General features: G+C 37.0%; 1 protein-coding gene across 1 annotated transcript; it reads right to left on the reverse strand.

Annotated features, from left to right (window-relative positions):
- Positions 1-994: 994 nt before the first annotated feature.
- LOC114617828 (arylacetamide deacetylase-like 2) lies at positions 995-19,064 on the reverse strand. Its single transcript, XM_028763447.1, has 5 exons — positions 18,927-19,064; positions 9,760-9,982; positions 6,805-6,874; positions 5,031-5,202; positions 995-1,597 (listed from the first exon to the last, which is right to left on the reverse strand). The coding sequence occupies exons 1-5, from the start codon at positions 19,062-19,064 to the stop codon at positions 995-997; spliced, it is 1,206 nt and encodes a 401-aa protein (XP_028619280.1).
- Positions 19,065-23,531: the final 4,467 nt, after the last annotated feature.

The raw sequence follows: 23,531 nt of genomic DNA on the forward strand, positions 1-23,531 counted from the left end.
AAGGATAAGCACCAAACATGTCAAACAATCATAGACAAGCAGCAAAATCACCAAAACATCAGAAAATTAACACTGATTTTGATGTTTCCTAGTGGAAATCCAGCTATTTATGAATTGATTTCTGCTGACAGGAACATGAGTTCCATCATCACAGGGAAGCAAACATGTCTGAAGATCATCAACTCAGATAACTCCCTGGATATGCAGTCTCTGTGTGCACAATGAATCACCACATGACTCTAAAAGAATACTATAAATAATTACACCTGCATCCTATAGTTGTCTGGGTACCATCCCTCCATTAAGAGGCATTGTCTATCAGTATTTCACCTTACAAAAGTTAAAGTAAATATTTAAGCTTTAGGAATAATTTGCAGTAAGATGTTAACCTTTTCCTCCAATACACAAGTATACTATAATGCTCAGTCCACTTAAATGTCACTACAACTGTACTTTATCACACTTTCTTCTCATTTGTGGTTTCTTTTCTTTACTATTTATTAAAATTTTTCTTTTCTTTTTTTGAGACAGCATGCCACTATACAGCCATGGTTGTACTAGAATTAGCTATATAGATGATCTGGACCTTGAACTATCAGATTTGTTTACCTTGTTGCCTCTAGAGTACTGGAGAATAATGTGCCAACCTAACTAGTCCTCGAGATTCCATTCATATCACAAACCTCATCACATTTTTGTACTGTCCTATCATTTTTTGAATACTCACAGTACAACTTTCCTGAGAAATGATAATTAATGGCAGTGAATATTGAATTGAATAATGAAGTGAATATTGTTGTTTATAGCAATATTTCTAAGATTTAGAAGATGAAGTAACTTTCTCAAATATATTCAGTAATCTTTATTCAAACTGAAATACAATTTTACCCAAAACTCAGATTATTTTGTGTCCATTCATCATACAGTAGTTCAAAGTATAGCTATCGGATTACTTTTCTAACTAAATCACTTCATAGCTTCATGTACCTCTAATTTATAGGTTTTCCTCTAACCAATGAATATACCTATCTCTTATTTTAAATCCTAGCTGTAAAGCCACTGTACCGGTAGTAAATGATAGAGCTCCATGAACTCCTTTCTCCATGTGCTCATGAATAACTTGAACTCCAACATTTCTAAGCCGAACGATGTAAATGAAACTGTCATCTCTTAATAGATCATGTTCGCAAGTGAGGATATAAGTTAGTGGCAAATTCTGTAACTGGGAGTCATTGGCTAGCAAAGGAAACAGCCTGCTATCCACAAGTACTGGGTAGGAAGCATTCAATTTTCCAAGAACTGGTTCAGTGTAAACATGGTTCTTTTTATATTTCTCAGGAAGGAAGTCACTCCAGTTAACAAACTTGAATATGTGTCTTGATCCTTCAGGCATGTGCTCATTTCTCAGTAAGGCCTGGGTCAGTGATGAGTCTCTAGTCACATATAGAGATGCCACCTTGAGCATCATCTCCCTGTGCAGGATTGGACCATGTTCATACTCTCGATGAGATGGCAGAAAGGTATCAATCAACTGTAGGCCAGGGTATATCAAGGCTTGTGCCTTGATTCTATTTTTGAATTCTGGATCATTCCGTAGCTAGAAATATAATGAATACTAATGAGTCAATAGCTTTCAAACAAAAGGATTGGCAGCTTTAATTTAATAGCCTGAGGTAAAATTAATTTATTTATCTGAAACCTTATCAGTGATTTTCTCATAAAATTTATTCATTAATTTAGACATGAGAGTAAGTCATTCTAATTTCATCTGTTCAGGAACAATGCCTATTTTGTTTCTCACACATTTATTCACATATAACATGTAAACAGCAACATGATCAGGATGATCCCAAGCGTCCAGGTAAAGATGACAGAATAACTACAATGTATTTGTTGTTTGTTTCTTTTAAGAGATTTAGCTTTTGTTATTTGTAATGAAGCTTTGTTGTGAATCTCAGGCTGTTCTAGAACATAGTGTCCTCTTGCTCAGTCTCCCAATTGCTATAATAATAAGCATATTACCATGTCTAGTTTCCCTAGAAGAATATTTGACCTGAGTAATATGAGAAAAATCTACAAATATAATTCAATACACTTGCCAATACTTATATATAAAGTAAAGTCTAATGGAACATGGCATGCTAAAGAAAGCACTTATTTACCTAAGAAGTGTAGTTATGATAACAGTGATAGATGAGACAGAGAATAATTTATGAAAATCAGAAGATCAGAAAAGGATGTGTAATGTTGCATGTCAAGCCTCTGTTTCTTATCAGAAATAAGAGGAGTTGTGAGTCTGCAGCTACATTACTTTGTTCTTGTGCACTCCGCTTAGTGACTCTGAACTTCACCTGTGAGCATGAGAATCTCAACAGCATCAGCTTCTACAGCAGTTCTGAAACAGTGACCATATCTGCTGCCAATCCTTGGGAAATTCCACCCTATGAAAAGTGCTCTCAAGTGTAGAAAGAAACTCTTGTGTAATGTATGAAAGCATCACTTGTCAATAAAATGTTGTTGGCTTAGGCAGGAAATAAAGGAGGTGGAAGTTCTGGTATAGAGAAAGGATTTCTGGGATAGAATCAGGTGCCACGAGATTTGCCCCAAACTCTGAGGAAGATGGTCACATGAACCAGAGGAGAGGTAATTAACCACGTGGAGGTAGTTAGAATAGAGTAAGGGTGGTAACTGAGCTAGTGGAAATAAGCCAAAGCTTGTGGCCTAGGCATTTATTCATAGATGGCTAACTTTCAGAGTCATTATTTCTGGAACTTGTGCATGGGCAGAAAAGCATGAGGATTTACTCAAGGCCATGCCCTCATATAGGCAAAAGACTTACACAAAATGAAAGAATTCTGTGAAATCTCCTTAGCTCATCACAAGGCTAACATTTGAACAATTCCAAATTACAGAACAATAGAAGGCAGTTTGTATAAGTCAGGAAGAAAATGAAGAAATAAAAATTTTCTCAAGAGAATCTTTCTAGGTTCTTGTTACTTCCCAGTGGTTTTGGAGTAGGAATTTTCTAAATAAAATGAAGCCTCTCCTAGGAGTAGAGAAAAATTCTTTAGTGAGCACAGTTTCAAAACGGAGGCAGAATTGTTAAAGCTTCTTCATGTATATAAGCAGGGTTGCTGCCCCCAAGTGACTTAGTAAACATGCTTGTTCCTGAAGAACAGCAGCCAAGTTATAAGGTAGTTGACCTTTTAATTTCATTTTGAAATACAAAAGAAAAGAAAATGAGTAAGAAATTAATCCAATCAGATGTGGAGTACATGGAAATGGCTGTCTGTAAATGATTTGTCGATGCCACCTTGATGAACTGACTACAGATGGCCAGAAGAGAAAGCTGGGCATCGCAGCATACACCTGTTACCTCAGCCCTGTGTGAGCATGGTGAACTCAAGGGGAATCCTGAAGGTAAATGTAGAGCAAATCTAGCTGACTCAGAGATCTTAGGCCCTATAAAAAAACCCAGTTTCAAAAATGAGGTAGAGAAAGATAGAAGAAGACACCCTATATCAACCTCTGGAATCTACATGCATAACCATACACATGAACATGCATATGCAAGTACACACGTTTTTAAATATGTATAATAACATAAACCCATGTACACACACACATTAAATAAAAACTATTGCACTTAACATAGAAAAAGGGGGAGAACAATAGTTCTCTAGGTAGTAGTTGAAAATTTCACATGCTCTAAATCAAACTAGTCTGGAATAAATGCCATGACACTACCCATCGGGGAGAAGGTCTGAGCTTCAAATTTCACTAGATCTGTGCTGTTCTGAACCACTAGACTCCTTCTTTTTCTAATACCCACTGCACTAAAGGTAGTAAAATTTCATGGTGCAAATACTGTCTTTACCTCTAATTTCTCAGGTTTAAACTTTATTATTATAAAAAACTTTTCAAATAACAGCCATCATAAATACTCATTAATATCAGTATCATTTATTATAAATCCCTAAATTTGGATCCTATTATACTAAAACAATTTCAGAATATCCTATGACAAATCCCCTGTAGAGACTTTGGTGACCAGGTTCGTTTTCCCCAAAGAGGACAGTTGCTGAATAGTTGGCAGTGTTGACATTTATCTAGGACGTTGAACACCTGATGAGGAACAGCAATGGATGTCTCAATGTTGGCAAGTCAGATGGGTTACAGGGTATAACTTAGCCCAAAGCATCTGACCCTTGAAGCACTGGAAGGAGATTTGGTGGCCACATCTCTGCTTCTCACAATCTTTTCACTTGTGACAGCCTCTTGAGATACCAACTTGGACTTTGTGGGAAGGGTGTCACCCTTACAATAGAATCAGAAGATGTCTTTATACTCTGTAAAATGCTCCAACTGCCATGCCTTCCCTGCTATTATGTACAGACTAGTTGCTGTTAAAGTCCCCTCTTCTCTTTAATTGCTTCTTGTCAGGTATTTAGTCTCAGAGGGAAAGAGTAACTAATATACTCATCAATGATAGTGATACAAAAATATTGATAATTTTTATATTTTATCTATAGAAACTCAGTAAATCATGAATGCAAAATCCATTATTGTAATGAATAGAGTGGTTCATAAATTATGTTGCTTTTTCCCCCCTAACGTTGGCAGAGTGAGCCAGAGTCATTATAGTTTCCTAATACCTAGTTCTTGAGATGTTTGGGCAGGAGGCTCACAAGTTCAAGGCCAGCAGAAACTAAACAGCAATTTAGGGAATCTTAAAAAAAGCCCATTTTGAAACTGTTTAAGCTTAAAAGTGAAGTTTACATAGTCCTGTGGTAGCATACATGCCTGGAAAGCATACTGCCCTGGATCGAAGGCCCAGAACCTGCCTCCAACCTCTAAAAATGTAAAATTGTAAAAGCTTTCCCTAGCACATCAAAAGTAATATGCAAAATGTAAAATCATACTTGTTTAATTTAAATTTCAGATATAACAGTATAAAAGTAATGCAAACACACCTAAAACATAACTTCTTTTGCATTAGGATTAAAATGTATATAACACATACAGCATACCAGTTGAGTCACTGTTGCTGCCAAGGTACCCCCAGAACTGTCTCCCATAATGCAGATGCGAGAGGGATCCACTCTGTAGTTTGAAAGAATATTTTCCTGGAGAAAGAACTTGGTCACATGAACACAGTCTTCAAGGGCAGCTGGGAATGGATGCTTAGGAGCAAGCCTGTAGCTTTAGAGGTAGATCAAGCAAATCCACAACAAAACCCTTGTTAAAGTTATGCAAGTTAACATCTCACTCTCATCAACAGATACACTGATATGTTGACCCTATTTTGATTCCTAAGTCTCACCAATTAAGTGGAGCTCACTGGTAATGTCTGTCGTAAAGTGAGGACTAGATTGTGGGTAAGGATTTCAGATATTGGCTGTAGGGAATTGAGTGAGACAGAAGGTGTGTTCACCCTATGATGTCTGCATGTGTCAGTGGCCCTCAGTACGTGCCATTGACAGAAATACCCAGAAACTTTAAATTTAGAAAATATGAGAGTAAATTATTGACACATGGCTTTAACTATAAATGTATGTATGTAAATACTCAACAAAAATGTAGAGTTTCATATCTTAAGTTGAAGATCTGAATTTAAATCAACATAGACATGAAATATGCATATTTTAAGTATACCAAAGATCTTACTCAACTTTTTGAATTTTTTGATTAGACTAAGTACTAGTACATCTTTTCATTCTCTGTTGTGTGTGTTCGGTCTTTGAAGTACACTTCAATAGAGTTCACTTTTTTATTTTATCATCTTAATAGCTGCTAGAATTAGTGGATAATTCATATGCTTATATTAAAGTGTCCATCATATGATCCTTGTAGATATTTATATTTTATTCTGTCTTAAATATTTGAAAACCAGCAAAATGACTTAAAATATTAATAGTCTTCAAAGTAAATAACAGCCAAGTATCTAAAATCATGCAGAATTCATAAACAATATACAATACTTTATACCATTAAAAAGCTTACTTAAAACAATAATGCATTAAATTTAGCTAAAATATTGCATGAAAGACATATCATTCTTACTGTTATAATTTATATATTTCTGAAAACCTTAAGTTTTTTTTTCTGGTTCCATTAACAAATAGTTATGAACAGGACAGAACTGAAGTCTCTAGTGGGTTCTACCGGCCCCTAACATATTTTCAACTATGAAATTCCTTACAGTGATTTTGTCTGAGGTCTGTAAGTCTGCAAAGTCTATTTCTACACCATGTACTATGGGATTAGCAAAATGTATAGTAAAGTCTTCATCCTTCTGATGAGAGTTTCAGTAATATAGAGGAAACAATTGTTCATAATACATAATACTTGTAATGTCTTAAAATATTCAAACTTTCCTGACATTTTCACCTTAAAAAAAAAAAAACTAGAACCAAAAACAACAGTAACCTTACACTGTTTTATAACCAGGTCAAATAAAACCCAACATCCCAAGAATATAATGAGAACACTTTTTAGGTTTGTTATCTGCAGATAAAGTTAGCTACTTGTGAAACCTGTAAATTCATACTTCTGGAGATGTCATAGCTGAGATAACAAAGATGCTTATTCCTCTGGCCTTATACTTGTATGTACAATTTTTAAAATCATAGCAGATACTAGTGCCTTTGAGAACACATTGATATAAAAATTCTAAGAAAAAAATATATAACAAAACCCCACAGGATATAGCTATTTGATGGCTAGGTGACAAGCTCTGAGAAAGTCAGGCCTATGTTATGAGGGTCCAGGATGTGGTTAAAAGCATTATTATTATTCTCTTACTCTATTCCTACAACAACAGCACCAAGCTTGTTCGATGTGTGCCTGTTCAGGCTGTCATGATCTGTTGTCTCTGAAATGAAAGAAATGAACATAAATTGATGCACTCTAAATAGAAAATCAATGAGAACCCACAGATAACCTAAGGATGTGATAGAAATGTGGACTGTGGTTAATTGATGGAACCCTGTAACTTTTGTTGTTACCTAGAGAAATACTCTGTTAGAATTTAGGAAATTAAAAAAAAGTTATCTGAAACTCATTACCACCATATTCCATGAAACTCTTGCTAGAAGAATTGAGAAATATGGAATTAAGTTGAAAATAACATTGTAGCTACTGTTATAATTTTCACAAAGGAAGATATTTACCATAGTTACTTTTTAAAGGAATTTTTCAATGAAGGAACATCAGCTTACTTAAAGCAAGATGCATTTTTACTGTAATTAAAACAAATGAATTTTTCCTTTGCCAAAGGCTTACATTTTTACATAAGGTCATGCATATTTAATAAACTTAGAAGTAAACTTCATATTACCTTTCTGTATAGAAAAGTAATTTAATTTTTATAAAATCAAGTAATAGCATGGTCTTACGTTCGTAGTTCCTTACAAACGTTAACTGTGGATGAAATAAAGTTATAATCAACTTAAAATAATTAGAAAGGAGAGCAAAGGAAAATGTTTTACTAAATTTCATAGGTAGCAATGTCAATATTACTTTTTGATAGCAAAATATATTGATTCACCTAAAATGTATAAATTGCCATCCATCATGTTAGACATAAAAACATAATAACCATGAGGAAACAAATTAGAGAAAAATTAAAACTTTTTACTGAAAAAATATTAATTTTATGAGAATTTTCAAAGTTCAGAGAAATATATGTCACCAAGTATAGTTGAAATAAAAACTTAAAGTAGAGTCAGAAAGTGGACAAAATTATCAAAATAGGAATGGAAGATCTATACTTCAATATTCAACAAAAGTTTTATCACTAGGTGGTCAATATGTCGCAAATATTTACCAATAATTCATGTAGCTATATTTTCAAATCATGGAATGTGAGAAAGAAGGTACCAGAAATTAAATAATGGTGATGAGCCATTTGAATTACGGAGTGAAGATCAGATTGCAATCTAAAGCTACTAAGTGTGGACAGGAACAAGAAGATGCTCAGAATTCTGTGCCCAGAAAATGTCATAAAGTGTAGATGAAACTGTAACATAGAGCACAGTGGTTACTATCGAAGGATGTTTGCCTTTCTTGTGTTCTTGGGAGATTTATTTATTTTTCTGTTTACTCTTTGAGAAAGTGATATGATGGTACCTGTTAAGGAAATCACACAATACACTAACAATCAGGTATGCAGACTAGTCTGCAGGTGAGTTGATTCAACTTAAGTCCAGCAACAATGTTAGAGATGGGAAACAGCCCATATCAACAGGATGGGCATTGGGGGCTATATTGGAAACAAATAAAGAATTGGAAACAAAGTCTCAGAAAATAGTGATAAGGAAATAATTAGAACAACCAGGGACTGACAGAAGTCAAGGCAGAAAAGATAGTGCACACTTAGGAATCAAAAAGGGGGTACAACTGCAGGTAGAGGAATCATAAATCAGGTGATGAATTGGAAGAAACTATAATTCCTAGGAAAGTAGAGACTCATCTTGACCAAAATATAGACATGTCCTATCCCCGGATGTAAGTAGAGAGTAATGCAGAAGAGATCAGTAAGATGCCAGGAAGTTTCAGACAGTGGAGAGAAGTAAGGAGAGAAGTGGACTGGGAGACACCAAACACATGCGCTTATGTCCCAGAAAGAGCAGGCAAGGTTGGAAACGGGATGACAATGTAGAAATAACACTGGAACAAATCAGAGGGCCTAACAGCTTCTGAAAGGTAGCATTTTCCAGCAGCATGGATGGCATGCATGGGCTGCTCAATGGGAGCCATAATGCTCTGGTTTCTGCTCATAGGCCTATTGCTTTCTCTCCTTTCTGTCAGACTTGAAAACAGTTCTTAATCTATTTTTTTTCACCACTGAAACATAATACCTATCTGTAAAGGTACCTACTCAGCAGAAGTATCTGAAATACCTCTCTGAAACATGCCCACTCAGTTGGCTGCCCAGCTTTGCACAGTGGCATTTTTGCTTAACGTGAAATATTTACAGATTATGAAGAGAAAATACTGGATCTTATAATTAGGTGACAGGTTCATCGAAGACAGGAGTGCTATTACTTGTTTGTTACATCTGTTACACAGCACAACATCCTAAAGCTTTTCTATGTAGTAAATCCATGTCATCAAGTCTAAAATTCTCTCTATCCCCCTCACTTATTCTGTTTTTCTATGTCTCTCTGTCTCTGTCTCTCTCTCTCTCTCTGTTTGTTTGTGTGTGTGTGTTTGTATGTTGTACACACTACACTCACCTCCAGACAGGAATACAGAGGTCTAAGCCAGAAACTGATTACTCAGGTTTATTTTATTTTTAGCATTTTAATACCAAGTTATGTTTTGATTTCTAAGCCTCAAATGTTATTGTTATATCACAGTCTACAACTTTAACAAATGTGGACTGCAGTATGACAATTATATTTCAGATCTAACAACTAAAGCATCTGGTTCAGGTTAATGTTTCATACAATTTATGTGATTAGGTTATTTTAGTCTGAATTCCAAGCACATCATTTATACTTCCAAGTCTAGGCTATCCATATGTTTATTTAAAAACAATATTTCCCTAATGAAACAATCTTACTTCTACATGATTGTTTTATAACCAAGCTGTAAACGAAGAAATATGTGTGAGCCATGAGCCATACATCCTAATGTATCTCTGCTAAGAAGTACATATTACCCAAGTCAACATTATGCTGACAAAATTCTGTCAATATACAGTACTTATTTGAATATAAATATATGAACCACACACATCAGAAATATACTTACTGCAACTCCCGAAGACAAAGATCCCACCATGAATGAAAATCACAGCGGGTCTCTTTCTTTCAGACTTCCTCTTTGGCAAGTACAGACGAACAGGGATGCCACTGAAGTCTGTATCAATCACTGTGATGTTTTCATCTGAAACTGCTTGTGTAATGTAAAATGTTGCCATAGTTGAAAATATTGTTTCATATTTCATGAGACCTATGTTTTCAAATAAAGTGGCCTATAAAAGCATGACAAAATTTTTAACCATTATACATTTTTATTTTGATAACAACAAATATACATATGCAATGGTAAAAAATAATGTGATAATACTCTAGAGGACTGATTTTATTTTCTAATTATATTTTGGTAGCATGGATATCTCAGAGTGTTCATCTGCACCAGACCAGCACAAGATTGAGTTCATGAACAAGTCATACAATGGAGAATGGACAAATGAAATCCCATCCCTCCCTGAGGACATACTGGCAGTTATTGATTATTGAGAGAGGAGGCATAACTTTCTTTAATACTTGTTAGTATGTTTACCCTTGCTCTAGTAATTTATCTCCCTGCATTTCTCATCAAGAAACTCTAATTAAACTCATTGGATTGCACAAAGGATTGAAGACATAAAAGTAGGAGGGCAATGTGTTAAGAAGATGGAATCCAGTAGGCTCATGAAGGGGTGAAAGAAGGAAATTCATCAGGTGAATGAATAAAACTGTCAAATAAATAAATAAATAAATAAATAAATAAATAAATAAATGCTTGAAGATATTATATTGTTACTGACCTGGAAACTGTATCCTTTCTAGTTGTTTTAAGACTGGAAGTTGCTATGTATACTACCAGAGGAGGAATGTAATCACCAATCTTGACAAACTGTGAAGCTTGTGAAGGACAATAGCCACTGGGTTGGAAAGACTTGCCTACTTTTGTAATAGAGGTTAGAACATTATGGGTTAAACAGTCACATCCTTATTGGATTTAAGCCCCATTGCACAAGATGAAACTTATACCTAATCCCATTGTTGGGTCAATAATCTGTGGATAGACAGATCCTAGGCTATAGAAGAGGAACCTGCTACTGCTACTCTGTTAAGTGTGCATAATATTAAACTAACTCCTAATGACTTATTGTTATAGCCATAGATTAATGCATCTCTCGATCTTTATTACAGAAGCTTATGTTTGTAGTAGATTATGATTGACACAGAGATGCAATATGAATTCAACTCTAAATGGATCATCTATACTGCCTTCTCTTTTGCCAAAGCTCAGAGATCATTGCAGAAGAAGAGACTTAAAGACTATATAATCCAGAGATACTGAATGAATTAAAAAAAAACAAACAAACAGTAAGTTGAAGGGCCCAAGCAAGGATGCCTCAGTCCAACTTGGGAGGGAGAAAAAAGCATCCACAAGGTGGGAATGAGGGAGGAACCTGTGAGGGAAAGGGGATGGGGAGGAAGGGAACAAGATCTGATACTGGGTGGGTGAAAAGGACTAAAGCCCTGAGGGCCAGCAGAAAGAATAGAAACAGGCAACCTCAGGAGGTAGGAGGTTGGAGGGACCCTCCAGAATGTACCAGAGACCTGGGATGTGAGAGACTCTCAGGACTCAAAAAGAAGGACCCTATAAGAAATGACCTACAGGGAAGTGAGGGAACTTGTAGAGCCCACCTCCAGAAGAAAGACAGGACATCGAATGAGGGATGGGGTTGCTATCTCACAGTCAAAATTCTGACCCATAATTCTTCCTGTCTGATAGAACTGCAGGGATGGACATGGAGACGAGCCTGAGGAAAACAAAGTCCAGTGAAAGGCCCAAAGTGGGATCCAGCTCAAGGGGAGGTCCCAAGGCCTGACACTATTACTGAGGCTATGGAGCGCTCACAAAAAGGGACCTATCATGGCTTCCCTCTGAAAGACCCAACAAGCAGGTGAAAGAGTCAGATTTAGATATTTGGACCCAATCAGTGGACCTCTGTGGTTGAATTAGGGAAAAGCTGGAAGAATCTGAGGAGGAGGGTGACCCTGTAGGAGGACCAGCAGTCTCAATTAACTTGGACCCCCAATATCTCTCAAACACTGGGTCATCAACCAGGCAGCATACATCAGCTGATATGAGAGCCCCAACACATATACAGCAGTGAACTGCTGGGTCTGGATTGAGACAGAGAAGATACACCTAACCCCCAAGAGTCTGGAGGCTCCAGGGAGTTTAGAGGTATGGGTGGGCCTGGAAGGGAATAAAATGTGGATTGAAACAAAACAAAACAAAATGAAAAAACAAAAAGAAAGAATAATAAAAAAATAAAGTTAAAAACAACCACCACCACTACCACCATGACCACCACCACCCAGTGTTCTCCAGATACAACATGGTAGCTGAATGTGAAATCAATGATGGTGACAGCGTGCACAGGCCCATGAAACTCAAGTCACACCAAATCCCATCTTGGCAGATGGAAATGGACATGATGTCCTATCCCTAGCTAAGGAGCTATTGAACAATTTTAGCTGCTCAGAGAGAAGAGTCAGTTTTTTAAAAGGGCTTGGCTTCTGGTACATCGCCCTCTCTCTTGTTGATAGACACACATCCAAGAGTACTCAGGCAGTACATATTGGACATGATTAGTAGGGGAAAAAAGAGAATACAAATTAGGAAATTTGGATGGCTAAGTAAGGAGTTTCAAGATTGGTAAAACTATAATTGTGCACAATTCTCAAAGAAGTAGTAAAACAAGAAATGCATAAAGTATAAATAAATAAATAAATAACTTAGATATGAAATGTTTGAAAATAAAAGTAATTTCATATAATGCCATCAAATTTTCACTGTATTTTGCATAGGTATAGTTTAACTATAGTTTTATCTAAAACAAAAACTATCTGTAATATGTTATTTTATATATATTCCAAAATTTTATTTTTATTTTGTCACCCAATTTAGTATTATAAAATTCTCTCTCTTTGTGTTTGTGTGTGTGTGTGTATGTGTGTGTGTGAAACATGTCAACCATTTGTGCTTATGGGAGTCAGACTGTAGTGTGGGTCCTTATCTTTTAACCTTGTTTAAGTCCAATTGCTCTAGATATCTATATCTAAATCTCTATCTATCTATCTATCTATCTATCTATCTATCTATCTATCATCTATCTATCTATCTATCTATCTATCTATCTATCTATCTATCATCTATCTATCTATCTACCTATCATCTATCTATCTATGCCAAACTTTCCAAGAGCCTCCAGTGATTCTCCTGTCTTTCCCTCCCTTCCCACTGTAGGAAATCCATGCTACCATTTTCAGCTGTTTGTGAGTTCTGGAGACCTGAATGCAGATCCTCATTATGGCACAGCAAGGGGTTTTGCCCATTATGCAATCTCTGTTGTCTCTAATTTAGTTAAATATTTTAAAATGTTATGCAGTTACTATATTAATAATAGTTTAAGACCCTCATTTTCAGCTACAAAACAGCTTCTTCTTTTTTTCTTAAAATCCCCTCAAGTGGGGAAAAACCTCAAACAATGGGCACAGGAGAAAATTTCCAGAACAGAACACCAATGGCTTATGTTCTAAGATCACAAATGGACAAAAGGGACCTCAGAAAATTGCAAAACTTCTGTAAAGCAGAGGATACTGTCAATAGGACAAAATGGCAACCAACAGACTGGGAAAAGATCTTTACCAATCCTACATCCAATAGAGGGCTAATATTCAATATATACAAAGAACTCAAGAAGTTTTACTCCAGAGAACCAAATAACCTTATTTAAAAATGGGGAACATTTGTCAATGTTTTATGTGGAGGTCCTTGATCCACTTGGACTTGAGCTTTGTACAAGGAGATAAGAATGTATCAATTTGCATTCTTCTACATGCTGACCTCCAGTTGAACCAGAACCATTTGTTGAAAATGCTGTCCTTTTTCCACTGGACAGTTTTAGCTCCTTTGTCAAAGATCAAGTGACCATAGGTGTGTGGGTTCATTTCAGGTCTTCAATTCTATTCCATTGATCTTCCTGCCTGTCTCTGTACAAATACCATGCAGTTTTCATCACTATTGCTCTGTAGTACAGCTTGAGGTCAGGGATGGTGATTCCCCCAGAAGTTCTTTTATTGTTGAGAAGAGTTCTCCATATCCTGGGCTTTTTGTTATTCCAAATGAATTTGCAAATTGTACTTTCTATCTCTATGAAGAATTGATTTGAAATTTTGGTGGGGAGTGAATTGAATCTGTAGATTGCTTTTGGCAAGATGGCCATTTTTACTATATTAATCCTGCCAAAACATGAGCATGGGAAATCTTTCCATCTTCTGAGATCTTCTTTGATTTCTTTCTTCAGAGACTTGAAGTTCTTGTCATAAAGATGTTTCACTTGCTTGGTTAGATTCACACCAAGGTATTTTATATTATTTGTGACTTTATGTCAGCTGTTTCCTGATAGGCTCTGCCAGATCCTGACCAGTACAGATGCAGATGCTGTCAGACAACCAACCGTTAGACTGAGCAAAGGATCCCCAATGGAGGAGTTAGGGGAAGGACTGAAGAAGCTGAAGGGGCCTTATCTCACATCAATGTGAGGGAGGCCCTTGGTCCTGTGAAGATTTGATGCCCCAGTATAGAGAAATACTAGGGTGATGAGGCAGGAGTGGGTGAGTAGATAGGGGAGCACCCACATAGAAGCAGTGTAAGGGAGATGGGATAGAAAGTTTACAGAGGAAAAACTGGGAAAGGAGTTAACATTTGAAATATAAGTAAATAGAATATCAGTTAAAAAATACAGTGCAGTTTAAACAATAGTCTGTGTGGGTCTACACCCAATGTCAGACTATTCACTTCATTGTTGAAATTTCAGTAAGCAGCTGAATTCAACTGGACACAATTGAAAAACAGCATGGCAAAACTGGAAGAAACTCATTTTAGACTGTTGGCACAGGATAGTTTATCAAAAAGCCTTAATAATGCTTTAGGGGATATTTCATTCCTTGCCAATTCTAAATTTAAATGTAAACATCTAAAAGTTTTGTTGTACTATTTTATACTTGATTTCAAATAATGTCTCAAGATCTAGCATTGGTTACTCATCATTTCCATGATAAGTATATGTATTTTTGTTTAAATAATTGTTTTTGACTTCTCATAAATAAATGGATTTAACTAAAAAAAAAAGAAAGAAAGAAGGAAAGGGGAGACACAACAGAAACCAAGGAAATCCCAAAAATCATCAGATCATACTACAAAAGCTTATACTCAACAAAACTGAAAAATCTGGATGAAATGGACAATTTTATAGGCAGATACCAGGCACCAAAATTAAATCAGGATCAGATAAACTGTTTAAACAGTCCAATAACCCCTAAAGAAATTGAAGTACTCATTAAAAGTCTCTGAACCAAAATAGCCCAGGACCAGACGGGTTTAGTGAAGAATTCTATCAGACCTTCAATACTCTTCAAACTATTCCACAAAATAGAAACAGAAGAAACACTATCCAATTCATTCTATAAAGCCACAAATTCACTCTTACTAAACCACACAAAGATCCAATAAAGAAAGAGAACTTCAGACCAATTTCACTTATGAATATTGATGCAAAAATACTCAACAAAATTCTCACAAACTGAATCCAAGAGCACATCAAAACAATCATTCTTCATGATTAAGTAGGATCTGCACCCAGAGGTGATCCTGGGCCACAGTGCTCCATAACCAAATACCCCCAGGAGACAGCAGGACTCCCAGGAGGGCTGACAAGCCTGTGAGTACAGGTAAGACCACCACTTCTGCTCAGAAGAACATATCTGGAACCCTCAGGACACAAGAACCAAGGAACAGCCTGGGACAAGATCCTTCCAGTTTCTGTCTGCACAGGAGCTGATCCTGTACAACAGTGCTCCATATTCAAATACTGCCAGGAGAGAGCTGGTCTCCCAGGAGAGGCAACATATCAGTTAGCACAGGTAAGACCACCACTTCTGCTCAAATTCCTGGCCAAGAGGGACCTGGTCAGAGCCATCAGGGCACAGGAACCTAGGAACAGCTGGGGACAGGATCCTTCCAGTTTCCATCTGCACCCTTAAGCTGACACTGTGCCATAGCTCTCCATACCCAAATTCCTCTCAGAGAGAACTGGTCTCCCAGGAGTACTGTCATACAGGCTTGCAGGAGGGACAAACCACAGTGAGAAACAGCAAGACTAGCTAATACCAGACAGAGATAACCAGATGGTGAGAGGGAAGGACAGGAACATAAGCAACAAAAACAAGGCCACTTGGCATCATCAGAACCCAGTTCTCCTACCACAGAGAGTCCTGGATACCCCATCACACCAGAAAAGCAAGACTCTGATTTAAAAATCACATCTCATGATGATGATGATGATGATGATGATGGAGGACTTTAAGAAAGACATAAATGACTGCCTTAAAGAAATACAGGAGAACACAGGTAAACAGCTAGAAGCCCTTAAGGAGGTAACACAAAATTTCCTTAAAGAATTACAGAAAAACACAACTAAACAGGTTAAGGAATTGAACAGAACCATCCAGAATCTAAAAATGGAACTAGAAATAATAAAGAAATCACAATAGGAGGCAACCCTGGAGATAGAAAATCCAGGAAAGAGATCAGGAGTCATAGATACAAGCATCACTGACAGAATACAAGAGACAGAAAAGAGAATGTGCAGAAGATCCCATAGAAAACATTGGCACGACCGTCAAAGAAAACGCAAAATGCACAAAGCTCCTAACCCAAAACATCCAAAACATTCAGGACACAATGAAAAGACCAAACCTAAGGATAATATTTATAGAAGAGAACAAAGATTCCTAACCTAATGGGCCAGTAAATATCTTCAACAAAATTATAGAAGAAAACTTCCCTAGCCTAAAGAAAGAGATGCTCAGGAACATACAAGAAGCCTACAGAACTCCAAATAGACTAGACCAGAAAAGAAATTCCTCATGCCACATAATAATCAAAACACCAAATTCACAAAACAAAGAAAGAATATTAAAAAGCAGTAAGGGAAAAAGATCAAGAAACACATAAAGGAAGACCTATTAGAACTACACCAAACTTCTCAACAGAGACTATAAAAGCTAGAAGATCCTGGACAGATGTCATACAGACCCAAAGAGAACACAAATGCCAGCCCAGGCTACTATACCCAGCAAAACTCTCAATAAACATTGATGGAGAAACCAAGATATTACATGACAAAACCACATTTAGACAATATCTTTCCACAAATCCAGCCCTACAAAGGAATAATACATGAAAACCTCCAACACAAGGAGGGAAACTATACCCTAGAAAAAGCAAGAAAGTAATCTTCTTTCAACAAACCCTAAAGAAGATAGCTACACAAACATAATTCTATTTCTAACAATAAAAATAATAGGAAACAAAATCACTTTTCCTTAATATCTATTAACATCAATGGACTCAATTCCCCAATAAAAAGACATAGACTAACAAACTGGATATGTTAACAGGATCCAGCATTTGTCTGCATACAGGAAATACAACTCAGTGTCAAAGACAGACACTATCTCACAAGTAAAGGGCTGGAAAACAATTTTCCAAGCAAATGGTCCCAAGAAACAAGCTGGAGTAGCCATTCTAATATGGAATAAAATCAACTTTCAACCAAAAGTTATCAAAAAGGATAAGGAAGGACACTTCATACGCATCAAAGGAAAAGTCTACCAAGAAGAACTCCTAATTCTGAACATTTATGTTCCAAATGCAAGAGCACTGACATTCATAAAAGAAACTTTACTAAGGCTCAAAGCACACAGTGCACCTCACACAATAATAGTGGGAGGCTTCAACACCCCACTCTCATCAATGGACAGATCATGGAAACACAATCTAAACAGAGACACACTGAAACTAACAGAAGTTATGAAACAAATGGATTTAACAGATATCTAGAGAACATTTCACCCTAAAACATTAGAATATACCTTCTTCTCAGCACCTCATAGTACCTCCTCCAAAACTGACCATATAATTGGTCACAAAACAGGTCTTAACAGATACAAGAAGATTGAAATAATCCCATGCATCCTATCAGATCACCACGGCCTAAGGATGGTCTTCAATAGCATCAAAAACAACAGAAAGCCCACATTCACATGGAAGTTGAACAATGTCCTACTCAATGATAACTTGGTCACGGAAGAAATAAAGAAAGAAATTAAAGACTTCTTAGAATTTAATGAAAATGAAGGCACAATATACCTAAACTTATGGGATACAATGAAAGCAGTGCTAAGAGGAAAACTCAGCTCTGAGTGCCTCCAAAAAGAATCTAGACAGAGCATACACTACCAGCTTAACAGTACACCTGAAAGCTCTAAAACAAAAAGAAGCAAATAAGGCCAAGAGGAGTAGATGGCAGGAAATAATCAAACTCAGAGCTGAAATCAACCAGGTAGAAACAAAAAGAACTATACAAAGAATCAACAGAACCAGGAGCTGATTCTTTAAGAAAATCAACAAGATAGATAAACCTTTAGCCAGACTAACTGGAGAGCACATAGACAGTATCCAAATTAACAAAATCAGAAGTGAAAAGGGAGATATAACAACAGAAGCTAGAAAACTATTCTTAACAATAAAAGAACTTCTGGGGGAATCACTCAAGCTGTATTACAGAGCAATAGTGATAAAGGTATTGGTACAGAGACAGGCAAGTAGATCAATGGAACAGAAATGAAGACCCAGAAATGAATCCATACATCTATGATCACTTGATCTTTGACAAAGGAGCTAAAATCATTCAGTGGAAAAAAAAGGCAGTATTTTCAACAAATGATGCTGGTTCAACTGGAAGTCACCATGTAGAAGAATGCAAATTGATCCATTCTTACCTCCCTGTAGAAAACTTAAGTCCAAGTTGATCAAGAACTTATATATAAAACCAGCAAAAAAGAAAAGAAAGAAAAACAAAAATCAGAACAAGAATACGAAGACCTCCCCAAAAATCAACAAAAATGAACAAAACAAAAAACATAACAAAAAAAATTGACCAACCAACCAACAATAAAACAACAACAATAAAAAAACCTGAAATCACTTTCAAACATTTAGAATTAAAAGAAGTTTCAAGTATAATTATAAACTGGTACTCCAATTCTCCATTTAAAATATATTACCATACGTGAAGCCACTTTTATAATAGTATCCACATATCTCACTTTCCAACGTTCTTCAATATTCTCTGGAATTGGTGAATAAAGACAATAAGCAAATAAAATACAAGAAAATCCAAAGCACAGAGTCTTGTACCCCATGATAAATCTCCTGCGAACCTGTCTGTGTGCTGTGATAGTGAACAACATCCCATATATGGAGATGTAAGACAAAGGTAGGTAAACTGTGTGAGGGACAATGATAATATTAGCAATAGTGATGTGCAATTGAGTTCTAAGATCAAGCTACTGTTGAAACTAGTTATGCAAGTGTGAAGCTTTGTGGAACAGATTTTACTACAAAATGTCTGATAAAGTATGCAGCAGTGGCAAAAAAAAAAGTCTTATGAGAGCAGTGAGTTCCTATTTCACCACATAATACCAGACAAGCAGAATAATTTAGGAACCTAATTAGGGTACACTGAAAAAAGACCAGGAAATCCCTTTGTTCTATTGCCATTTGCAAAGAGTAGTGGAGACAGTATGGAAGCAACATAAAATGTTAGGTAACATTTGATCAACATGAAGAGGCCAACGCCCACAGCACAGGTCATTCACAAACTTTCAATGAAATGAAATTGCTTTTCTTTTCCAGCTTACAAACCAATTCATCTAATACTTAGATTTGTATGTAGCTCACCACAGGGTAAACATAAAGCTTGTATATTCATATAAATATTTTTACAATCATGGAAACACTACACTTTGATTAAACAAATACTTGTTCCATTCTGTTACTCCATATATTCAGGTTAGATAAAAAAAATTTAAATATTGAGTAAGACTTGGCATCATCTGTTCCCCTGTGAAAATTCTTCTTTCTTTCTCTTAACCACGTTCTACAGCTCTTCCATAGAATGCCTACCTCAGGCGAGGGCTCTCCCACCTTCCTCATTAACTTGTGGGGCAGAAGCCTTTCCTGGCACTCCTACTCCTCTCATGTTGTAATATTAATGCAACCTTGCTTTGAGGTCCATCTGAACACCAGAACATCAGGGTCAAAAGTCATTCTCCAATTTGGGGAACTAAAAGGTATGGATCATGGATGAAAGAGGTTAGGGAGGCTGCAAACAAGTTGAACAGAGCAACCCTGTTCATCCTGGAAGCATCAACCCACTATTTATTTGGCATGTTATTCCTACTCTCTCTCTTCTGAGGTCCATAGAACTCACATGGAATTCAATCAACTTTATCCTCCCTACCATCCAATCAGGTTAGCTCTGTTTACCCTCAAATTTTCAAAAAAAAAAAAAAAGAATTTATAATCAGTAAGGAAGAAAACATAAAAAAAGCTTTTTATCTGTTTGGCTTCTGACATCACATTTTATTTCCTAATAGGTTTTAGTAAAAATATAAACATGAAGACATGCCAATAATATTTATCTCAACAGAATCAGAGAAAAATATGAATGCCAAAGGCAACAAAGCCCTGAGAAATGTTTTCATGCACTGATCTCATGTGCTTCCAACTGTCTCTCATGAGCTCCAGAAAGAATTGGTTGGGTGGGGGGGGATTGCTGTGAGGGAGGGGGTTGCTGTGCTGGGAGAGATTGAGCATGAGTTGGTGTAAACTGAGAGAAGACAAAACCACGCTGCAGTGTCTCAGTGAACTCCACGCAGTATAAATACAGAGGAATCCCCAACAAACTCACCACTGCTGACAAAACAAAGTAAAAACCTTGTAGTAAATAGAATTCTAAGGTGACCCTCAAAGTTCCCAGTCACTGGGAGATAAACTTTATCTGACAAAGTTGGCTAAACAATAAGCTTAGTAATCTGTGAAGAAATTTTGTGAATAAAATAAAATGTTCACACAAGGGGCCTTCAGACCAGGTTAGATAGCCTAACCAATCATGTAATCCCTTAAAGCAAGGATTTATATTTTCTACACACACACACACACACACACACACACACAAGCCTGAGAGAGAAAAAATGGCTGCCATGTGAGAATATTTCAATTGTCTCTTGAAGTAAAAAGGGGTCACATGGCAGCCTTTAAAAAAGAGACCTTTGTTCCCAATAAAATAAATGAAGAAAAAATGTAAAGTCTAAAAACAAATTTAAGCCAGGTATGGTGGGCCACAGCTGAATTCCCAGCAAGAGGGAGTTCACTTGGAAGAAGAATTATGAGTTCAAAGTAAATCTCTGAACTAGCATAGCATGCTCCAGGTCAGTTTTACTATGAGGAAATACCTTTTCTCAAAATACAAAAGAGACAGGCAGAGTGGAAGAGATATAGAGAGATGAGGGAGGAGGACAAAGAGAGGCAGGAATGGAAGAAGAGGGAGAGGAAGAAAGAAGGGGGGAAATTATCAACTTAAACAAATCTGTAGCCTTCTTCTACTCTGAGGATAAACAGGCTGAGAAAGAAATTAGGGAAATGACACCCTTCACAATAGTCACAAATAATATAAAATACATTAGTGTGAATCTAACCAAGCAAGCGAAACATCTGTATGACAAGAACTTCAAGTCTCTGAAAAAAGAAATCAAAGAAGATCTCAGAAGATGGAAAGATTTCCCATGCTCATGTTTTGGCAGGATTAATATAGTGAAAATGGCCATCTTGCTAAAAGCAATCTACAGATTCAATGCAATCCCCACTAAAATCCTAACACAATTCTTCATAGAGATAGAAAGAGCAATTTGCAAATTCATTTGGAATAACAAAAAGCCCAGGATATGGAGAACTCTTCTCAAGAATAAAAGAACTTCTGGGGGAATCACCATCCCTGACCTCAAGCTGTACTACAGAGCAATAGTGATGAAAACTGCATGGTATTTGTACAGAGACAGGCAGGAAGATCAATGGAATAGAATTGAAGACCCAGAAATGAACCCACATGACTATGTTCTCTTGATCTTTGACAAAGGAGCTAAAACTGTCCAGTGGAAAAAGGACAGCATTTTCAACAAATGGTGCTGGTTCAACTGGAGGTCAGCATATAGAAGAATGCAAATTGATCCATATTTATCTCCTTGTACAAAGCTCAAGTCTAAGTGGATCAAAGACCTCCACATAAAACCAGATATAATGCAACTAATAGAAGAGAAAATGGGGAAAAGCCTTGAACACCTGGGCACAAGGCAAAAGTTCCTGAACAGAACACCAATGGCTTATGCTGTAAGAGCAAGAATTGACAAATGGGACCTCATAAAATTGCACTTCTGTAAGGCAAAGGATACTGTCAATAGAACAAAATGGCAACCAATAGATAGGGAAAAGATCTTTACCAATCCTACATCTGATAGAGGGCTTATATCCAATATATACAAAGAACTCAAGAAAGTAGACTCCAGACAACCAAATAACCGTATTTAAAAAATGAGGTACAGAGTTACAAAGAATTCTCAACTGAAGAAAGTCTAATGGCTGCGAAGCACCTAAAGAAATTTTCAACATTTTTAGTCATCTGGGAAATGCAAATCAGAACAACTCTGAGATTCCACCTCACACCACTCAGAATGGCTAAGATAAATAACTCAGGTGATAGCAGGTGATGGTGAGGATGTGGAGAAAGAGGAACACTCCTCCATTGTTGGTGGGATTGAAAGCTGGTACAACCACTCTGCAAATCAGTCTGGCAGTTTCTCAGAAAATTGGACATAGGACCTGAGGACCCAGCTATACCACTCCTGGGCATATACCCAGAAGATGCTCCAACATACAACAAGGACATATGTCCCACTATGTTCATAGCAGCCTTATTTATAATAGCCAGAAGGTAGAAAGAACCCATATGTCCTTCAACAGAGGAATGGATACAAAAAATGTGGTACATTTACACAATGGAGTATTGCTCAGCTATTAAAAACAATGAATTTGAGAAATTCTTAGGTAAATGGATGGAATTAGAAAATATCATCCTGAGTGAGGTGACCCAATCACAAAAGAACACAGGTAGTATGCACTCACTGGGAATTGAATATTAGCCCAATAGCTCGCAATATCCAAAATACAACTCATAGACCACATGAAGCTCAAGAAGAAGAAAGACCAAAATGTGTTTGCTCTGGCCCTTTTTAGAAGGAATAACAAAATACTCATGGGAACAAATATGGAAAAAAAGTGTGGGACAGAAACTGAAGGAGGGGGTCTTCTCGAGACTGTTCCATTTGAGTATCCAACCCATATGCAGTCACCAAATGTAGATGCTGATGTGGATGCCAGGAAGTGCATACTGACAGGAGCCTGATATAGCTGTCTCCTTAGAGGTCTGCCAGAGCCTGAAATATACAGAGGCGGATGCTCACAGCTAACCATTAAACTGATCATGGAGTCCCCAATGGAGGAGTTAGAGAGAAGATTAAAGGAGCTGAAAGGGTTTGCAGCCTCATGATGAGAGCAACAATTCCAACCAACCAGAGCTCCCAGGGTCTAAATCACCAGCCTGGGAGCACATAGGGAGGGACTCATGGCTCCAGGTTATATGTAGGGGAGGAGGGCATTGTTGGGCATAGGTGGGAGAGAAAGTCCTTGGTCCAATGAAGTCTGGATGCCCCGGTGTGGGGGAATTCGTGGGTGGGGAGGTGTGCGTGGGCAGGTGGGTGGGGGTACATCCTCAT

This window comes from Grammomys surdaster, unplaced genomic scaffold (assembly GCF_004785775.1).
Source record: "Grammomys surdaster isolate TR1022 unplaced genomic scaffold, NIH_TR_1.0 139, whole genome shotgun sequence".
Taxonomy (NCBI): Eukaryota; Metazoa; Chordata; class Mammalia; order Rodentia; family Muridae; genus Grammomys; species Grammomys surdaster.